The 18,545-nt window shown below is 51.2% G+C and overlaps 2 protein-coding genes and 1 non-coding gene across 9 annotated transcripts; all 3 read left to right on the forward strand.

The window, feature by feature from the left end:
• Positions 1 to 78: 78 nt before the first annotated feature.
• Positions 79 to 149, forward strand: TRNAG-CCC (transfer RNA glycine (anticodon CCC)). The gene has a single exon. It is a non-coding gene; the product is annotated as a tRNA-Gly (tRNA).
• Positions 150 to 483: 334 nt separating this feature from the next.
• TIA1 (TIA1 cytotoxic granule associated RNA binding protein) lies at positions 484 to 12,070 on the forward strand. Of its 4 annotated transcripts, none has more exons than XM_015882951.3 (12): positions 484 to 649; positions 3,497 to 3,593; positions 3,990 to 4,088; positions 4,391 to 4,445; positions 4,958 to 5,045; positions 8,325 to 8,400; positions 8,708 to 8,816; positions 9,380 to 9,475; positions 9,567 to 9,651; positions 9,784 to 9,907; positions 10,096 to 10,235; positions 10,927 to 12,070. In XM_015882951.3, the coding sequence occupies exons 1-12, from the start codon at positions 624 to 626 to the stop codon at positions 11,048 to 11,050; spliced, it is 1,119 nt and encodes a 372-aa protein (XP_015738437.2). In that variant the 5' UTR covers positions 484 to 623; the 3' UTR covers positions 11,051 to 12,070. The 4 variants fall into 4 exon arrangements, with proteins under 4 accessions (XP_015738437.2, XP_085366124.1, XP_032304803.2 ...); XM_085509998.1 differs by having other exon boundaries at positions 3,994 to 4,088; XM_032448912.2 differs by lacking the exons at positions 484 to 649; positions 3,497 to 3,593; positions 3,990 to 4,088; positions 4,391 to 4,445; positions 4,958 to 5,045 and adding an exon at positions 5,779 to 5,848.
• Positions 12,071 to 13,251: 1,181 nt separating this feature from the next.
• On the forward strand, positions 13,252 to 18,437 carry C10H2orf42 (chromosome 10 C2orf42 homolog). Of its 4 annotated transcripts, none has more exons than XM_015882949.3 (9): positions 13,252 to 13,346; positions 13,913 to 14,742; positions 15,785 to 15,892; positions 15,990 to 16,073; positions 16,413 to 16,517; positions 17,271 to 17,378; positions 17,608 to 17,708; positions 17,782 to 17,947; positions 18,120 to 18,437. In XM_015882949.3, exons 2-9 carry the CDS (start codon positions 13,917 to 13,919, stop codon positions 18,332 to 18,334), a joined length of 1,713 nt encoding a protein of 570 aa, XP_015738435.1. In that variant the 5' UTR covers positions 13,252 to 13,346; positions 13,913 to 13,916; the 3' UTR covers positions 18,335 to 18,437. The 4 variants fall into 4 exon arrangements, with proteins under 4 accessions (XP_015738435.1, XP_085366122.1, XP_032304800.1 ...); XM_085509996.1 differs by having other exon boundaries at positions 17,785 to 17,947; XM_032448909.2 differs by lacking the exon at positions 13,252 to 13,346 and having other exon boundaries at positions 13,493 to 14,742.
• The last annotated feature ends 108 nt before the right edge of the window (positions 18,438 to 18,545 follow it).

The following is an 18,545-nucleotide window of genomic DNA, read 5'->3' on the forward strand; positions in this document are numbered from 1 at the left end:
CTCACGCCGCCCCTCGGCCGCTCAGAGGCGGGGCGATGTTGAGGCCTTAACCCACCCGATGGGGCCTCGTTACCAACAGCGCCGCTGGTGTAGTGGTATCATGCAAGATTCCCATTCTTGCGACCCGGGTTCGATTCCCGGGCGGCGCACAGTTTATTTATTTATTTTTTTAAACCTAAACTCTTTGATTCTAACTTATTTTAACCGACAGACTGACCGCACTTCTCTCTTTTTTTTATCTTTTTTTTGGTGGGGGAATCTGGAACGACCCACACAGAACGAGGTAACACCCCATTCTCAATCACGGCTCCCGCAGCGCGCATGCGCACACATAGCCCCACCTCCCCCCCCCCCCACACACACACACCCTACTGCGCCTGCGCCGCGGGCCGGCGCCGAAGGAGACGAGCACTATTGGCTCCTCCTCTGTGCGCATGCGCAGTGCCAGCCGGGCCCCTTTTAGCCCGCCCGCCGCCATCTTGTAAGGACCACCGTGGTTATTGTCCGGCGCTCGGGGCCGGCGGGGGCCGCGTTGTGACGGGGCCTCGAGGCCGGCTCGGCGGGAAGAGCCGGGTACGGGCTGGGGCTGCGACACCACAACAACAACAACAACAACAACAACCATGGAGGATGAAATGCCCAAGACCCTGTGAGTGTGGAGGGGGCGAGACCGACTATTGTTCCCGGCCCTGAGGGGAGGGGCGGCCCCGGGGCCGGGCTGAGGAGAGCGAGGCCTTGAGATCCGACGGGGCCGCCTCAGTGCGAGGGGAGAGGCCTGAGCCTGGGCCTGGGCCTGGGCCTGCTGCAGGGCATGGCCATGAGGGGCCTCGTTTGCCCCCGTTGTACCCTCCCCTCATCACTCCCCCACCCCTCTGGGCCTGTTTTAGCTCACATCTCCCAGCCCTTTTCCTGCTGCAGATTTGTCTTTTATTGTGCTTTGTTATCTCTAAGAGCATCCAGCCCCTGTGCACTCCTGGGCCTTGTGTTGTGTTGCCACTTGTCAGCTCGTGAAGCTTAAAGATTTAAAGGCTTTAAGCTGCTCCACACTGTGGGTGTCTATAAGAATCAACCTATAGAGCAGCTAATGGTGGCTGTAGGGCAGCTCTTCATCTTGCTAAACTCACAGGGTTCCTTTAATTACAGGGAACTTTCTGGCTTCATTCACAGCTGACACCCAGCACTGTCAGTGGGTGTTGGGGCTTTGGTGGGACACCCAGGTGTGCAGATCCCTCCTTAACCTGGCAGTGATTCCCCTGTTTAGAGCTCGGTGAAGTGTTGGGCTTCACATTCACCTCTATATTCTGTTGGTGTGCTCTTTGTCAGCACGTTGTCAGGATATTGGGGGGAAGTTCTTCATAGAGAGATCAATGAGGTACTGAAACAGGCTGTTCAGAATGGCTGTGGATGCTCAGTTTATGGATGTGTTCAAGACCAGGTTGGATGGAGCCCTGGGTAACCTGGGCTGGTAGCAGATCTGGAGGTTGGTGGCCCTGTTTGCTGCGGGGGGTTGGAATTTGATGGTCTCAGGGTCCATTCCAACCCAAGCCATTCTGTGATCATTAAGTGGAAGGGGGGGAAATGGCATATTGACAAAGCAGGAGCAAAGCTTGCCCCTGGTGACTGGAGGAAAACAAGGCTCTTACGTGACTTGTGCCAGCTACTCTGCTTTGGGCACATGTATGATCCTGTTGTCCTTAAGCTATTCTTAGCATCCACAAACACGGCTCAGACCTGTTGGCATGCTGGTATGTTTATATAGCACGATGTTTTCCCCCTTCCCCCTGGTGGAATTGTTGTCTGCAGGCCAGTGGTCTCGGCATAACACAGCTCTAGGGAATGAATTCTCCATCCTGCAGCACGTGTTGCACAAACAGGGCCTGCTTTCTGCTGAGTTGGCTGTTGAGCAACTTGCCAGGAGCTGCCTTGCCCCGAATTGCTTCCAGTGACGTCCTGGAGTCACAAGGAGGGATCGACACAGGCTGAGTTACAAGGAGGGATCGACACAGGCTGAGTTACAAGGAGGGATCGACACAGGCTGAGTTACAAGGAGGGATCGACACAGGCTGAGTTACAAGGAGGGATCGACACAGGCTGAGTTACAAGGAGGGATCGACACAGGCTGAGTTACAAGGAGGGATCGACACAGGCTGAGTTACAAGGAGGGATCGACACAGGCTGAGTTAGACAGCATGAGGTTCAGCTGGGTTTCTTGGAAGGCTGAAATGCTCTGAAGTGTGTGTTAATGATGCACTTGACCAGCGTGTCTATGGGAAGTGCTGTTGGAAATGAGGTCCTGTTGGTGTGATGTCTGTATAAGCCATTTCTTGGAGGGTAGATGGCAGTGCTTGAGGATCCAGAAGGGTGTTATGAGCAATATTAGCCATGTCATGATTTCCTGGATAAACACTATTCACGTGGCTGGTTCCATCTTGGAAAGCCACTCTGTGTGATGAACACAAGGTGTGGTTACAGCTCAGTGGTTTTGAACTTTACAAAGAGCTCTTGTTTGCAGTTTACCCCTATGCTTCTCGCATACGTGCGTTGGGGACTTGTTTTGTGTTTATAAAAAGGAGAGGGAATGCTGACACGCTTCCAAAGTGCTTTCCAAGAAGGCAGAGGTTGTGATCAGGTTGTGATCAGGTTGTGCTGGGGCTGCCCCCAGGGGCGTGCTCTCATTGCCTGGCTCTTATTTCTTAAGCAGCAATGCAGGCCAAGGTCCAGAGAGCAGAGCCACAAAGAAACTTGCAGATGCTTATTGAAGCTTGAGTTTAAACCTCTCAGAGCACATGGCTTAAGCTTGCTGCTGAGTGCATGGGGAAAAACAGTGCGGTTTATTGCTCGGGGGGGTGCAGCTCTGTATTTTTGCCCTAAATCTGGGCCCACTTGGTGGTATCACCATGTTTTTATTGTGGTTTGGCAGCTCGTGGGTTGGAGAAAGCTCTGCAGACGTGCTGCCCCACAGAGCAGGCAGCAGAGGCGTGTAGGATCCCTGATGTATAGTTACACAGGTCATAATGACACATATATGTACATATTTATCTCTGCATACGTGTGTGTTGTTGCATTTCGAGAGGGCAGCAGCTGTACTGAAATTCATGGTGCTCCCAGGAGATCTGTTACCCGAATCCTGTGCTTTCCAGCTAAACCCAACCTGCAGACAGGGAATGCTTCGTGCAGCGGCTGCTTATCGAGGTGAAATTGCAGCTTTAGTGCAAAGGTCGTGGCACAGACCCGCACTTACAAGTAAACTGCTGTAAGCTCAGCCCTGGAAAAATCACATGAGAGTGTGTTGCTGCGTGGTGCTTTGGCTTATTTATTATCCACACCATGCTAATGTTTAAAAAGGGAGACGACAAGAGCTCCTGCTTGTTGTGGCTCTTTGCAATTCATGCATCCAGAATGTTGCTGGTTTATTGACATGCCCTTAAATCATTTTTCTCTGCATCCCCCTCCTGTAGGAACATCTGCACTTCTGACCTTTCCTTTCTCCCTACAGATACGTTGGTAACCTGTCCAGAGATGTGACAGAAGCTCTGATCCTCCAGCTGTTCAGCCAGATTGGACCATGCAAAAACTGCAAAATGATAATGGATGTAAGAGACTTCCCCTCTCCTTATAGTGAATGGCTTCGGGTCCTTCTTGTGCCTTTTGGGATCCTTCTGGCAACACCTGACCGGGTTTTGGGGATGTGGTGGGGGTGGGAGGTCACCACTGTGTCAATGTGACTCATACCTGCTAGTATCTAAGGATGAGTGGGAAGGGATAGGACTGGTTAATTAATATAGACACTGTAAATTAGATTGAAAATGTTCTTTATGGCCACACTTTTACCTTTTTAAAGTGAAACTGAACACTCACGAAGCACTGTTAGCATGTTGTGTGTGGTCTTGGCCTGCAGTAACAAAGCCTGCTTCATGGATAGGGCACTGAGAGTGATATTGAGGCAGTTCGAAGGGGTGGTGGTCACAAATCTTTCTCTTTTCTATCAGACAGCTGGAAATGATCCCTATTGTTTTGTGGAGTTCTATGAGCATCGCCATGCGGCTTCGGCACTGGCTGCCATGAATGGCCGGAAGATAATGGGTAAGGTAAGCTGTCATGTCTACAGGGTGAGTTGGAGCTGGAGAGCGCAGGCTGTCTCAGCCAGTGCAGGATAATGCCACTTGAGAGGAAGTGGATGCAGATGTTAGGCTCTTCAATGAACTCCCCACTCCCCAGAAGAAAAACCCCACCCAGTCGAGCAGAACACCCAAGAAATGTGTCTTAAATATAAGCTTTCACCTGGGGCTTGCATGGCTGGCTTCCCCGTAGCGTCAGAATGAAGTGCTGGTGGTATCTGTGCTCAGCTGTGATGTGCTTGATCTAACTGATGGCCAACTGATGTTTGCAGGAGGTCAAAGTGAACTGGGCAACGACCCCCAGCAGCCAGAAGAAAGACACAAGCAGTAAGTGTCCCTCGGGCGTGGAGTGAAACTTTGATTTGCACGGGTAGTTTTGAAGCATAAACCCTATGCATCATACAGTTACATACAGTGATGCTTTGTTCATAGTTCTGAGGTATTATTGGGTGTGTTTGTGTTAATGAACTTAAGAACAAACGTAATCTTTGTCATCAGGTAGTACCGTTGTCAGCACACAGCGTTCACAAGGTAATTGTATCTTCTTAAACGTAGAATGAAATCTCTCAAGGGTGTTCACTGACCACCCGAAGGCCTTCAGTTTCAGTTCACTTGCACACGGATTCACACGCACTGAATTCACGTGGTGTAATGGCTGAGCAACCAAAACTGTTGGCTTTTGAGAGCTCAGATTCTTTAACAGCAAATTGTTGCAATGCAAGGTATTGTTCTGATTTGTTCTTCACATCCTGTGGTGTTCAGTCGGGCATCTTAGGTAGCTTCCAAACACGTCCTGTATTAAAATACCTGATATCCTGTTTTCTCTTTTTCCCCAAAAGACCATTTCCATGTCTTTGTTGGAGACCTCAGTCCTGAAATTACAACTGAAGATATAAAAGCAGCTTTTGCTCCGTTTGGAAGAATATCGTAAGTAATGGGATAGGATAAACGAACTAAAAGTTCTCTCTCCTAAATGGAGGCAGCTTCTTATTTCAGTAAGTAAAAACCAAAAGTTGACCCAGTGCAGGAGTACACATTCATCTGTTCATACAGCGCCCGGACTCTGAATGGTTGAGCATTAAACAGGGCTGTGTAAAGAGATTTCTTTCTAGAAGCTTCTTCTGCTTTCCTAGAAAGGTTGCATACGACATGCTTTGGTTTCATACTCCTCACATTGTTTAGCAAAGCAACACTGGAAAAAAAATGATTCCTGAATGTGGGGTCACACATTTAACTTGCCCTCTCTGCAGTCACGTCAGCATCACGCTGTATGGTTTGTGAGTGAGCCCGTTTGCATGCTCACACCTCATGAAGCCTTGGGGTTTCACCAGCAGCAGCCATTTGTGGCAGTTAAAATTCCCCCACCCCTCAAAAATGAACCATTTTCAGCCTCGTGGCACCCAGAGGCTGCAGCTCCGATGGCCTCCAGGTGTTTGGCCAAAACCACAGGGCACCTTTGGTCCTGGAGTCACACTCATGAGCTGAGCAGAGCAATGGTGTGACAAGAGAACGTGTTGCCAAGGGGCAACGGTGGCTGCAGCTCTCTGCCTGCCGCTCTGTTGGACTCAGGGTGTAGCAGAGTAAGGAGCAGTTCATTCATTCCATCCTCCAAATGTAAATCATTAATTTTCCTTGTAGTGTTGTCTGTACTGGACATTGAAGTTTCTTGATGGTGATGTAAGAGAACGTAGAGTGCTTTGGAGTGTTGTGTAGTGCAGCCTTTAATTGAAGTAAGTTTGTTTTTTTTTTTTTCCCTCAGAGTCCAGTGTGTTACTCTTGTTAATGCCAGCTTGATTTCCTCTTTGATACAATTAAGAAAAACCATGTGATCTAAATGTCACTTGCTTTAGAGAACTTTAAATCTCAACTACTCATCCCTTAGGAAACTCAAGAGGGTCAGACTCCTAAGCAGAGTCACTTTATCCTCATGGCCAAATGCAGTGTGGAGATGGAAGGGCCGAGGGACTCTAAAATGGGTTTGCACTGGCACTTTGCTGCTGGAATGGGTAGGAAAGGCAGGGAGCAGCTGCGTCGGTGTGAATGTGGTGGAGCTATGAAGGAATTTCCCCTAGCTGCTTCAGCGCTGGGTTCCTCGGGTGCCTTCCAATAGTCAGGCTTCTCCAGCAAATGCAGCCCCCAAAAGCAAAGCCCTTTAGGACACAGCATCGGGACTCTTTCCCAGCTGGGGTGGGGAGAAGGCAAAAGCAAGCTGCTGCTTTTGGGGTGCTCAGAACGCAGCTGTAGAGCTGGCAGGCTGAAAACTTGGTGACTTGCCCTGCCTTAAATGGACAGTCCAAAAAGAAATCATCTCTGATATGACTCTCTGAAAGTCCCGTTCCCATAATGGGGGGGTTAGGGAGAGCAGAAGGGGCCTTGGTTTTCTGTTGGTGGAAGTGAACCCCAAAAACCACTGCTGCCATCTCATCAGCAGTCGATTGAAGCTATTTGACCTAACCTGTCCCTCATCAGTGACTCCATTCTGGCACTGTGCTAATGGAATATTTCCTGATTAATTATTTTTTTTAACATTGGTGTTAAACTGAGCTTTTTTTTTTCTTAATCTATATGAAACCAAGGTTGAACTACTGCATGATTAGCACATAAAGAAATGTTGGTAATTCATTGCATCTGAACTTTTTAATCACTGTAAAAGCACACGTTCATTGTGGTTTCCTTTTCTGCTTACTGTACGCATGTTTTCACTTGTTCTCAAGTCTTATTTTCAAAGTTTTCAGTTGAGGGTAAGTAGAGATGAGTTCTTCCCCCCTCCCTCTTTAGGCTGTTGAGAGCAAACCAGCTAAGAGTACCAGTGTGGCTCTTCTCAGGCAATTTGTTCTACCCAAATTCAGCCCAGGAAGGAGAAATGAAACAAAAGGGAAGGGGGGGGAGGTGTTGCCAACAGAAAAGAGATAACAGTGCTGGCGTTGGAAGAGGTATTTTCCTCAGGTCGGTGCTGTAGGCTTACATGTACCACAATGAGCACACAATACAGCATTTACAGTTCCTATGAGGCTTATAGTGGTGTAACAAACCCTCTCTTCATTGTGACTCCTCTCGCCAGTCTCGGAATGCTAAATGTTGTGCCCATGTTACACTAGTTTTCTCTGAACCCTATTATGTTATGCAGACCTAAGTTCCATTGCATGACTCGCTGACTGGTTTTCTGTTTTGCTTTCTGTTCTTTAATGCTTGTTTACGTGTTGGGGGGGGAGGAGGGGTGGCCTGGAGAGCATCCCAGCCCCTGGCTAACCCGGACACAAATTGCCTGAGAAGCGCTGTAGAGTGGCTTTCCACGAGTGGGGGTTTAGCTCTTGTAGCTGGGTTCTCTTCTTAACTCAATCTCAAATAATAGGGCTCTGGTTATTTTGCAGAGTGTCTCTGAAGAATGGACAGAATTGCCATGGCTAACTACAAGCTACAGTTCACAGTGGACAAACGTTGTAGTTTTCTTATTTCCTTTTATAAATATTTTCTCTTTTTTTATATATTTTTTTTATGTTGTTGTTATTTCTTTTTTTTAATATCTCGTAGTTTCCAATCAGTTTCCTGTATGATTGCTGTTGTACAAATGCACTTTGAATTCTTTGTCATGTGTAGTTTAAAACGTAAATGTTTCGGTGTTTACTTCAATAATTACTGAAAATGTCAATCTCTCAAAATTTACAGCTGCCCACAGTCCCAAAAGGGGGTAACGAATTGACCAGAGAAAATTAAAGAATTCAGTTAACAGGCGACGTATGCCTTTTAATTCCTCTCTTTTTCATTTTTTCTATTTAATATTTTGAATGAGTAGGTAGAATGTGTTGGCAGAGAAGCTGAGTGTAACGATTGCATGGTTAAAGAGAGCCGTTCAGCTAATGTTAGTGGCTTAAGTGATCCTTTGGAATAGCTGCTTTGACCATGCTTTGTGCCTTAACAGTATGTAAAGCGTTTTGAAGCGGAAACAACTGTCGTAAAGTACCTACCCTTATTAGAGAAGCTATTGATTTGCATGTTTACGAAATTAAGTTTAATTTTGCTACCACCTGGCAAAGCAGTAGTAAAGTTCTGTTTAGAAACGAAGCCCTTTGCTTTGACTGTGTTGCTGGTGCAATAAACAGTTGACTTTAGTAAAGGTGAAAGGTGAAAATGAGCTGTACGTGTGACTCGAGTTTAGTCGGGCTGGCTTTGTGAGGTGCTGAACTGCCTCTTGTTTCTGCTTTCTAGAGATGCACGGGTGGTTAAGGACATGGCAACGGGGAAATCTAAAGGCTATGGCTTCGTCTCCTTCTTCAATAAATGGGTAAGCTGTGGCAAGGTGTGGAAATGGGGGGAGATCTGCAGCAGATGCTGCAGAAAAGGGGTGATTTTGGTCCCCATCTGCTCCTGGCTTCAGTTTCCCCTCGTGCTGAGGGGTGAGGATGGCTTTGTATTCTCATGGAGGTGAGAGGTGGGGAAAAAAAACAAAGCAGCGGGCCTGTATGGAGAGTTGTGCTACTCAGGCATTCCTTCTTGGTTAGGGATACTGGTAATGCTCAGGCTTCTAAGGGGACCCAGCAGTGTCTTTGTGGAGTAAATGAGTGTTGTCTCTCTCTCTCTCTTGTGGACAGGATGCAGAGAATGCTATTCAACAGATGGGCGGCCAGTGGCTTGGTGGAAGGCAAATCAGAACAAACTGGGCAACGAGAAAACCTCCAGCTCCAAAGAGTACATACGAATGTGAGTGCACTTCGCAAAAGCAAACTTCCCACCACACACACAGGGAGGAAGAGAGAATTATGAGCTCCAGGCATTTGGCAGTTGTGGGAGAGGTGAAAGTGGGTGCTCAAAAGCAAAGATTCTTGATTCAAAACCATGAGCATATCAACTTCCTGAGCTAGAACAGCTGTATTGCCACAAGGGCTTCCTGCTGGCTCTGCACACCCTGGAAAGCTGCAATGACTCTGGGGTTGTTTTAAACTTTGCTCTGTTTTAGGGCTTTTGTGATACAAAGCCAGCAGGGTTATATTAAGGCATTTCTATGAGAAAGAATGGAAGTTAGGTGCATCTTGATAAGCTTGACACGTGAACTTAATGTCACAGTGTTGTCCCTGTCATTAGCAGCCCGTCCTAAATAGGAACGGGTGGCTGTGGGCAGCCAGACAAACCCAAGTGAAAACGCTGACTGTGCTCAGCATTTGTCACCAGCTCTGTCAGCACAGTTCCTCGCTCTTAGGATGGGATCAGAGCTGCCCCATGATGTGTGTGTGATGAACTGAAAAACTCTTGCAAATTTCTTTTAGCAAACACCAAACAGCTGTCTTACGATGACGTGGTCAATCAGTCCAGTCCCAGTAACTGCACCGTGTACTGCGGAGGTGTCACTTCGGGCCTGACAGGTATCGTGTCCCCAGAGCACATTGTCATATGGAATGACTCCAGATGATGCCATGTGACCTCATGTTGGTGTTCTGCTGCTTCTTGTTGCAGAGCAGTTAATGCGCCAGACCTTTTCTCCATTTGGACAGATAATGGAAATCCGAGTCTTCCCAGATAAAGGCTACTCCTTTGTACGGTAGGCTGTCATGCACTTACACAAGTAAAAGAATTCAATAGAAATGGGTGGGTTTATTCCTAACTAGAGGCTGTGGGGCTCTCAGGGTGACTTCCAGTATGGTTCCTATTGGCACCATTTCTATCCCAACAGGTTTAATTCTCACGAGAGCGCCGCGCATGCGATCGTTTCTGTCAATGGGACGACTATAGAAGGCCACGTGGTGAAGTGCTACTGGGGGAAGGAGACACCCGACATGGTCAGCCCTGTGCAGCAGGTCAGAAGTGCTCCTCCACTGGTGTCAGGTTGTGTGATGTTAGTCCTAAACAGAAGCCTGTTGAGTGGCTGTCGATACGTTGCATATAGTAGTTTGGTGTGGGGGCTGCTCTTTATTTCATCACTGGGTGTTTCTTTAGAACTTACTACAAATCCTCAAGCAGAGCCTATCACATTTTGTCCCTGCAGAATCAAATTGGATATCCTCAGGCTTACGGGCAGTGGGGGCAGTGGTATGGAAATGCTCAGCTCGGACAGTACGTGCCTAACGGGTGGCAGGTCCCCGCCTACGGGATGTATGGGCAGGCATGGAACCAGCAGGGCTTCAAGTGAGTACATGCTGCATGCTTTCCCATGCTTGAAGTCACGTCCCAGGGATTTTCCCATAAAGGGAGGTGATGTTCTGAGGCCGCAGCGCTGTGAAGTTGTTAGGTGTAGCGATGCCTGTGGTATGCAAATACTAAGGAATACATTGGAGAGCTCTCCTGCTATACCTTTGTTGGGGCAGCAGTGCATAAATAATTTCCTATTCAAATTACCCCGTCTTCCAAACAATGTTGGGCAATGTGGAGACAGGGCTGCCAGTCTTCACATTTAATAGGTATTAAATGGCTCAGGGCCCCATCCAACCTGGCCTTGAACACCTCCAGGGATGGACGGGGCATCTACAGCCTCTCTGAGCAGCTGTTCCATCTCCTCACCACTCTCATAGTAAAGAACTTCCCCCTGACATTCAACCTAAACCTTCCCTCCTTCAAACCATTTCCCCTTGTCCTGCCATTATCCACCCTTTAAGACATGACTCAGATACTAAATGCAAAGGAAAGCAGGGTACATAGAACACTTAACTTATCAGCTTTTAAGCAACAGTAGGAGAGGCTTTATGGGATCTGCCTGCCTTGATACACCACAACCAACAGAGAGAAACTGCTTTTGGGGGGGGGGAGGTTGGATGGGAAGATGTCCAGATGTCCCTTCATGACATGTCATTCCTTAACACACCTTTTGCATCCCCAACAGTCAGACACAGTCATCAGCAGCGTGGATGGGAGCAAACTACAGCGTGCAGCCACCGCAGGGGCAGAACGGCAGCGTGCTGACAAACCAGGCCGGGTACCGCGTGGCAGGATTTGAGACACAGTGAGCAACCAAACAGTGCAGCTGGGTGGCTGGTGGGCTCGAGCAGCGTCACAAAGATGTGTCGGATCAAGTCAGTTGCAAGCATCAGATGCCATGTATTTATTTAAGAGAAAGAGAGAAAAAAACAAACAAAAAAAAGAAAGAAACCTTTTTAATCGTGACGTTGTCATCCACGTTGTTTAAAAAGAAAAAAAAAACCCACAAATCACAAAAAAAATAACCCGAGATGCTGGATGTCTGCCAACCATTGCCTTCTTTTCCTCTTTTCTATATGTGTTTCTTAACGACCCGCTGTTGAAACACAGCAGATTGCAGGGATTATTACTGCCGCTTCGAGTCGGAGGGGGCAGGAAAATTGCACAATGTCCAAACGTGTTAGTTTTGGTGTTTGGGTTGTTTTTTTCCCCCCCCTGGGAGCAGCGTGCTGTTATGGTTTGCATTCCAAATCATTTCCAGTCTTAGGAGAAAAGCTGTCGGACAAAAGAAAAAGCCAAAAGCATTGCGGGGTCATGGACACCCCTCTTCTCAAAGAGCCTCTTGTACAGAGCATCCATCCCTCCCCCCCCTCTCCATTAGAGCGGCTCTTTTGGAGGTTCTTAGTTTACATCCTTTTATACCCATCCATTTCAGAGCTGGCTTTGCCTTACGACCTCCATCGCCACCTCCCTGCCCTCAGTGCCCACCAGACACTGATGGCTGAGGGTCCCCATCTCTGCTGCTGTAACCCCGTTACAGCTCACATCCACCATGATAAATCCCACCAACCAGCTCCTCCTTTCATCGGGATTTTATTCCCCCCCCCCCCCATCTCCCCTTTTTAAATCGATTTCTACATTGATTATGTAAAATATTTTAGCAAATTAATTAATATTTTGCACAAACGTTAGCCGACTTTGTACGTTTCCTTATTTAAAGGTAGGCCGCGGAGCTCTTGATTGATGCGTATATATATAATTATTATCTCTTTTTTTTTTTGTTGCATGTGGATCTCCAAATACACACTTTGGTAGTGTTTGAATACAAACTCACCCTCTCTTTTGTTTTTTAAGAAGCAATTGGAAAGGAAAACAGCAACGAAAGCAAACAGGAAAGCCTTGTGTGCAGCCTTGTGATGGATGTGGAGCCGTGTTGATGTATATGGAGCCATGTTTGGAGCCATGTTGGTGTATGTGGAGCCATGTTTGGAGCCATGTTGGTGTATGTGGAGCCATGTTTGGAGCCATGTTGGTGTATGTGGAGCCCTGTGATGTGGAGCCATGTTTGGAGCCATGTTGGTGTATGTGGAGCCATGTGATGTGAAGCCATGGTGTTGTATGTGGAGCCATGTTGATGTAAGTGGAGCCGTGTTCATGTATGTGGAGCCATGTTGGTGTATATGGAGCCATGTTCATGTATGTGGAGCCCTGTGATGGATGTGGAGCCATGTTTGGAGCCACGTTGGTGTATGTGGAGCCACGTTGGTGTATGTGGAGCCGTGTTGATGTATGAGGAGCCATGTTGATGTACATGGAGACATGTTGATGTATGTGGAGCCATGTTTGGAGCCATGCTCATGTATGTGGAGCCATGTTGGTGTGTGTGGAGCCATGTTGATGTATGAGGAGCTGTGTTGATGGATGTGGAGCCATGTTTGGAGCCATGTTGGTGTGTGTGGAGATGTGTTGGTGTATGTGGAGCCATGTTTGGAGCCATGTTGGTGTATGTGGAGCCGTGTTTGGAGCCATGTTGGTGTATGTGGAGCCATGTTGGTGTATGTGGAGCCATGTTTGGATCCATGTTGACGTGTTTGGAGCCATGTTGGTGTATGTGGAGCCATGTTTGGAGCCATGTTGGTGTGTGTGGAGCCATGTTGATGGATGTGGAGCCGTGTTTGGAGCCATGTTGGTGTATGTGGAGCCATGTTTGGATCCATGTTGACGTGTTTGGAGCCATGTTGGTGTGTGTGGAGCCATGTTTGGAGCCATGTTGGTGTGTGTGGAGCCGTGTTGGTGTGTTTGGAGCCATGTTGGTGTATGTGGATCCATGTTGCTGATGTTCGCACTGGGGATGTCTCCGCTTCTTTTTGGGGTCGGAACTGGGTTCAAGGAAGGAAACGGGGCCTAGCTCGAGTTGAAACTGCGCATGCGCGCCTGCCCTCCCGTGGACTCCATTTCCCAGCGTCCCGTGCGGCGAACCCACGTGATCACGGCGGCCCAATGGGAGTGCGGCGACGGACGGGAGGACGCCATGGCGGAGGTGTGGCGCTGAGCGGCCTCGCGGCGGGACCTGGACGGGAACGGGGGGAGAGAGAGACCGACAAGGTAACGGGACGGGGAGGGGGCGGGAGGGGACGGGGAACGGAGCGGGAGCAGGACCCGAGGGACAGGAAGTGACGTCAGAGGGGCGGGGGGACGGAGGGAAAGGGCCGGCGGGGGTGACGTCACGGAGACGACGCTGTGGTGACGTCAGAGCGGAGATGGGATGAGGGGAGACGGGCCGGGGCCTGGACCGGGGCCTAGGCCTGGAACGGGAACGGGGCCTGCAATGGGAACGGGAATGGGAACGGGCCTGAGGGGAACGGGCCAGGCCCAGCCCGTGTCGGTGACCCCCTGCCCGCTGCCGTGATTCCTTCCAGCCGTGGTGCCCCCACAGCAGGCAGCAATGGGGCTGTAGGCCCATGTCAGGCCTGTGTCCGTCACACCGACCGCTTCACCTCCCCGTTATCCCGTGTGTGTGTGTGAGCAGGGCCGGGCTGTGCCGGGCTGATGGCACCGAGTCGCCTGCCCTGCTCCGTTCGGGAGCTGCGAGGCCTCCATTGGTGCTGTAGGTGTCAGCAGAGCCCCGTTATTATCCCCCAGCTCTCACCTCCCCGTCTCTGCCCTTCCAGGATCATGGAGCCCGCAGCCGTGAGGAGCAAAGTGCCGTCATTCCTGTCTGACTTGGGCAAGGCCACGTTGAGGGGCATCAGGAAATGTCCGCGCTGCGGGACTTACAATGGAACCCGCGGGCTGAGCTGCAAGAACAAGAACTGCGGCACCGTGTTCCGTTACGGCGCACGCAAACAACCCGGGGTCGACGCCGTTAAAATCATTACCGGCTCCGATCTGCAGGTTTATTCGGTGCGGCAGCGGGACCGCGGGCCGGATTACCGCTGCTTTGTGGAGCTGGGAGTTTCGGAGACAGCCATCCAGACGGTGGACGGGACCATCATCACTCAGCTCAGCTCCGGTCGTTGTTACGTCCCATCCTGCTTGAAGGCGGCCACGCAGGGTGTGGTGGAGAACCAATGTCAGCACGTCAAACTGGCCCTGAACTGTCAGACCGAGGCGACCCCGCTGACACTGAAGAGCTCGGTGCTCAATTCCATGCAGGCCTCGCCCGAAACCAAACAGACTATTTGGCAGCTGGCTACGGAGCCCACGGGGCCGCTGGTGCAGCGGATCACCAAGAGCGTCCTGGTGGTGAAGTGCAAGGCCAGCCAAAAGCACAGCCTGGGCTACCTGCACGCCTCCTTCGGCCAGAAGATGAGCACCAAGACGCTGGCGGAGCACAGGTTCTTCTGCTCCTGCCAAACCCTGAAGCCTGGCAAGGCCGCATCGGCCAAGGAAGAGGCGGCGGCACAGAGGTGCATTCACTTCTTTGCCTGCATCTGTGCCTTTGCCAGCGACGAGAGCCTGGCCCAGGAGTTTGCTGACTTCCTCACCTGTGACTCAGGCGGTATCTGAGGCTCATTTTGAGAGGGGGATGAAGGGGGGGCCAAGGGGAGCAGGTCACCCTATTGCTCCTGCTCGTGCTGCAGCCAGTGCTGGCCTGAGGGCAGCCCTCACAGCTGCTTCCCATGGGTTCTGTGTCAGTTGGGGCTTCATTTCCTGCTCTTCCCCTCACCATAAAGCACTCACAGGCTGTGACATGCCCGTGCAGGTGTGGGAGCAGAGCAGGGGGCTGCCCTGGGGGACAGGTCCCCTTTGCTTTGCTGCAATCGATGCTTGTAGCAAGGGGAGCTTCCTCTTCTGGGATGGGAACTGGGTGTCTTCTTCCTTTTGGGCAAGAGCAGCAAAGCTGAAGGTGTTGTGAAATCCACACGGGGTAGAAGTCGCTGGGTTTAGTGTGCTCTGCACCCAGCTAGTCCCACAGAGGCACCCGAGAGCATTTGGAATGCTCCCTAATACAGACTGCTCTGCGTGAATTAACCTGAGCTCATTAAAACCACTCCCCATCTCAGTGCTGCTAAGCTCAGTCGTGCTTGAGGTGCAGCACTGTTCCCTTCGATCCCCTTGGGGACAATAGATGGCTTCCAGTGGGACCCGAGCTGGGAGCAGAGCACTGTTAGTGCCCAGGAGCCCCAGCTCTGATCCCTCCCCATTCCCCAGCTCTCTGTGGAGCTGGCTGTCTCTGCAGCCTCACCTTTCCCCTCTGGGCTTTTCCCTTGGTCTTGGTTCTGGTTTTCTGTGTGGTTTTTGCAGGCAGCAGCTCAGGATGTGGGAACTCCACGTGCAGCCGTGGGCACGTTTGCTGCCTGGTGCTTTGGGGTGCACTCCCTGCCCGTCAGGTGGAGCTGAAACCAAGCCAAACCCCAAACATTTGGCTCAAGGCTCCTGCTTTCCTTCCCCAGTGCTCCTGTCTGTGTGGATCAGTCCTGCCAGACCCATTCAGATGGAGCAGTTATGGAGCGTGGGGTGGATGTGAGTCCCCCCAGCAGGGCAGCACTTGCTGAGGTGGGGCAGAGATGCTTTTAGTGACTGACAGCTGTTCCTTATAGGGCTGAAAGGGATCTCCGTCCCTCAGTTGGTGTGTGGCCCCGAGTCCACCGTGCAGGCTGGCGAGGCCGCTGCCAAGGCCAAGAAGAGGAAAAAGGACTTAATGCCTGGTGAGTGCCGCGGTCAGCGGGGATGGGTGTCTGAGGCCCATAGTGTGGGCTGCGGTGTCAGCACAGCGTGTGTCCCAACCCACTCTCCTTTCCCCAGGGCCTCTCCTGGCTCAGGATACAGCCAGCCTGAGGAGAAGCAGCCTGAAGAAGCCCACGGTTGCTGCCTCGCTGAAAAGGCAAGGTAGGGCTCAGCCCCACACTGGGTTCTTTTGGTACTGCAGTAATGTCCAGAGCTACCCATCCTGCCTGGAAATGGGGCAAAGTTGGGTTTCTGGGGGACAAATACTTGTTGAGAAAGAACATCTGGGCTCTGGCTGCCCACCTGGCTCATCATGCAGCAGGAGATGCAGACTGCCATAGCAGCGGCCTCCTCAGGGGATTCTCCTTAATACATGTGTCTTAACTGTTCCCTCTGGGCATCCACAGGTGTGTGCTGGGTACTTGGGGAGAGAAGGGTCAGCGTGGCACTGCAGAATCCTCCAGGCAGCTGGAGCTGATGTCCCTCTCCTTTACCTTTCAGGTTGTAACCAACTTCTGGATGAGTCCCAGGTTACTCTGTCCTTCCAAGACTGGCTGGCCAGCGTCACTGAGCGCATCCATCAGACCATGCATTACCAGTTTGAGGGTAAGCTGGGCTTTGGGACCGCAGTGGGAGCCTCCTTCCAGCTCCTGACTGTGAAATCACTTAGCCCAAAGGGAGGCACATGCTTTGTTCAGCTCAGAGCAAACCATTGGCTTTGATTTGTTCCCCAAATGTGGTGTTAGCTGTCACCAAAGCCTGATGTTTATTGCTGAGGGAAGGGAGAAACTCCCTTAGAGGTTATTTATGCTTGAAGAACCCGCCCGGAGCCAGGCAGAAGAGGTGACGTAAGGTAAGGTAAGGTGAGGTGCCTCACGTGGCATCTGAGAAATGCTCCCTCACCAGTCTGGAGCTGCTGTTGTCCCCCACGTGCCCTCAGGGCAGAGCTGTGCACAGTGTTGTGCTCAGGTTCTCCTTGTGTACAGCAGCTATGGGTGATGGCTGTTTCTACATCCCCTGTGGCATGCAGGTCAGCCACGCCGCTTCCTGCAGGGCACGTGGCCACAGAGCACAGCCAGAGCAGTGGAAATCTCAGTGGGGCTGTTCTGCATAAGGCTCCCAGCTGCTGCAGAGGACAAACACCTTTAGGGGGGTCTCTTTCTTAGCCCTGTAAAGGCAGTGTCAGTTTGTCAGTGAGGACACACACTCTGCTCTCTGGCAGATGTCTCTGGGGTGTCAGTCATAGGAGTTCAGTGATGTCCTTGGCCTCCAGCAAGCCACAGCAGCCATCTGTGTGCCCCACTCACCCACAGCAGTGCCTCTCTTGCCCTAAGCCCTGCCCTCTCTGTGACCACGCAGGCAAACCCGAGCCGCTGGTGTTCCACATCCCACAGGCGTTCTTTGATGCGCTGCAGCAGAGGATATCCAGTGGGAGTACAAAGAAGAGGTTGCCCAACTCCACTACAGGTAAGAAGCTCGCTTATACACTGGAAACACTCTGCAAACCACTTCAGGCAGGGAGAAGCCAGCAGGAAACAGACACCCCCCCCCCTTCTTGTTTGTAGCAGCCCATAGTGTGGGCTCCTACAAAGCGCTCTCACTGCAGCCCAGAAGGAAACAGAAGCGAGGAAAAGCAAGTTGCATCACCAGCCTCACTCCTTCCCCCCCATTTTAACTGCCCTTTCCTCCCCCATAGCTTTTGTCCGCAAAGATGCCCTTCCCCTGGGGACCTTCTCCAAGTACACGTGGCACATCACCAACATCCTGCAGGTCAAGCAGATCTTTGATACACCTGAGGTAAGGGGGAACACACAGCCCACCCTGCATTACTGCTATGCATTACTGAGCCCTTCACCCCGATGCTTCCCAGCAGCTGCCTCTGGAGATCACAAGGAGCTTCATCCAGAACCGGGACGGCACCTATGAGCTCTTCAAGTGCCCCAAGGTGGAGGTGGAGAGCATCGCTGAGACCTACGGGCGCCTGGAGAAGCAGCCGGCCATCCGCCCGCTGGAGCTCAAGACCTTCCTCAAAGTGGGTAAGTGAGGGAGGGAAAGAGGGAGTTCAGCTCACCTTGAGAGGGGGGAAATTCACCCATTAAAAACACACATGCCCCAGAAACACAAACCCTGCACCAACAGCCCCAAGAACACCCACCCCACCACCGAGGTGCCCCCCCACTCACCCTCTTCTCCCCCCTTCCCCTGTAGGAAACACCTCTCCCACCCAGAAGGAGCCCACCCCGTTCATCATCGAGTGGATCCCCAACATCCTACCTCACTCCCACATCGGAGAGCTGCGCATCAAGTTTGAGTACGGGCACCAGGGCGGCCGTCAGCCCCCCGCCTCCTTCTCCACCCAGCAGCCACCAGCACTGGAGCCCACCCTGGAACTTGCTCCACTCACCACCATCACCTTCCCCTGAGCTCCGGGGGTGCGGCACTCCAGAACTGCCACAAAGAGAGAAAGAAACCAAGCACAAAGCTGCTGCTGCACCTGGAACAATAAAAAGTGCTGCTTACCAAGTGCATGCTGCTCCTCTCTGCACTCAGGTATGCTGGGAGGGGCATAGGGGGGCTGCAGAGCACACACACACAGGGAAGCCCCAGAGCTGGGGAGGGGAAACTCAGTACAGA

Source organism: Coturnix japonica, chromosome 10, assembly GCF_054131305.1.
Source record: "Coturnix japonica strain WE chromosome 10, WE-NBRP24, whole genome shotgun sequence".
Taxonomy (NCBI): Eukaryota; Metazoa; Chordata; class Aves; order Galliformes; family Phasianidae; genus Coturnix; species Coturnix japonica.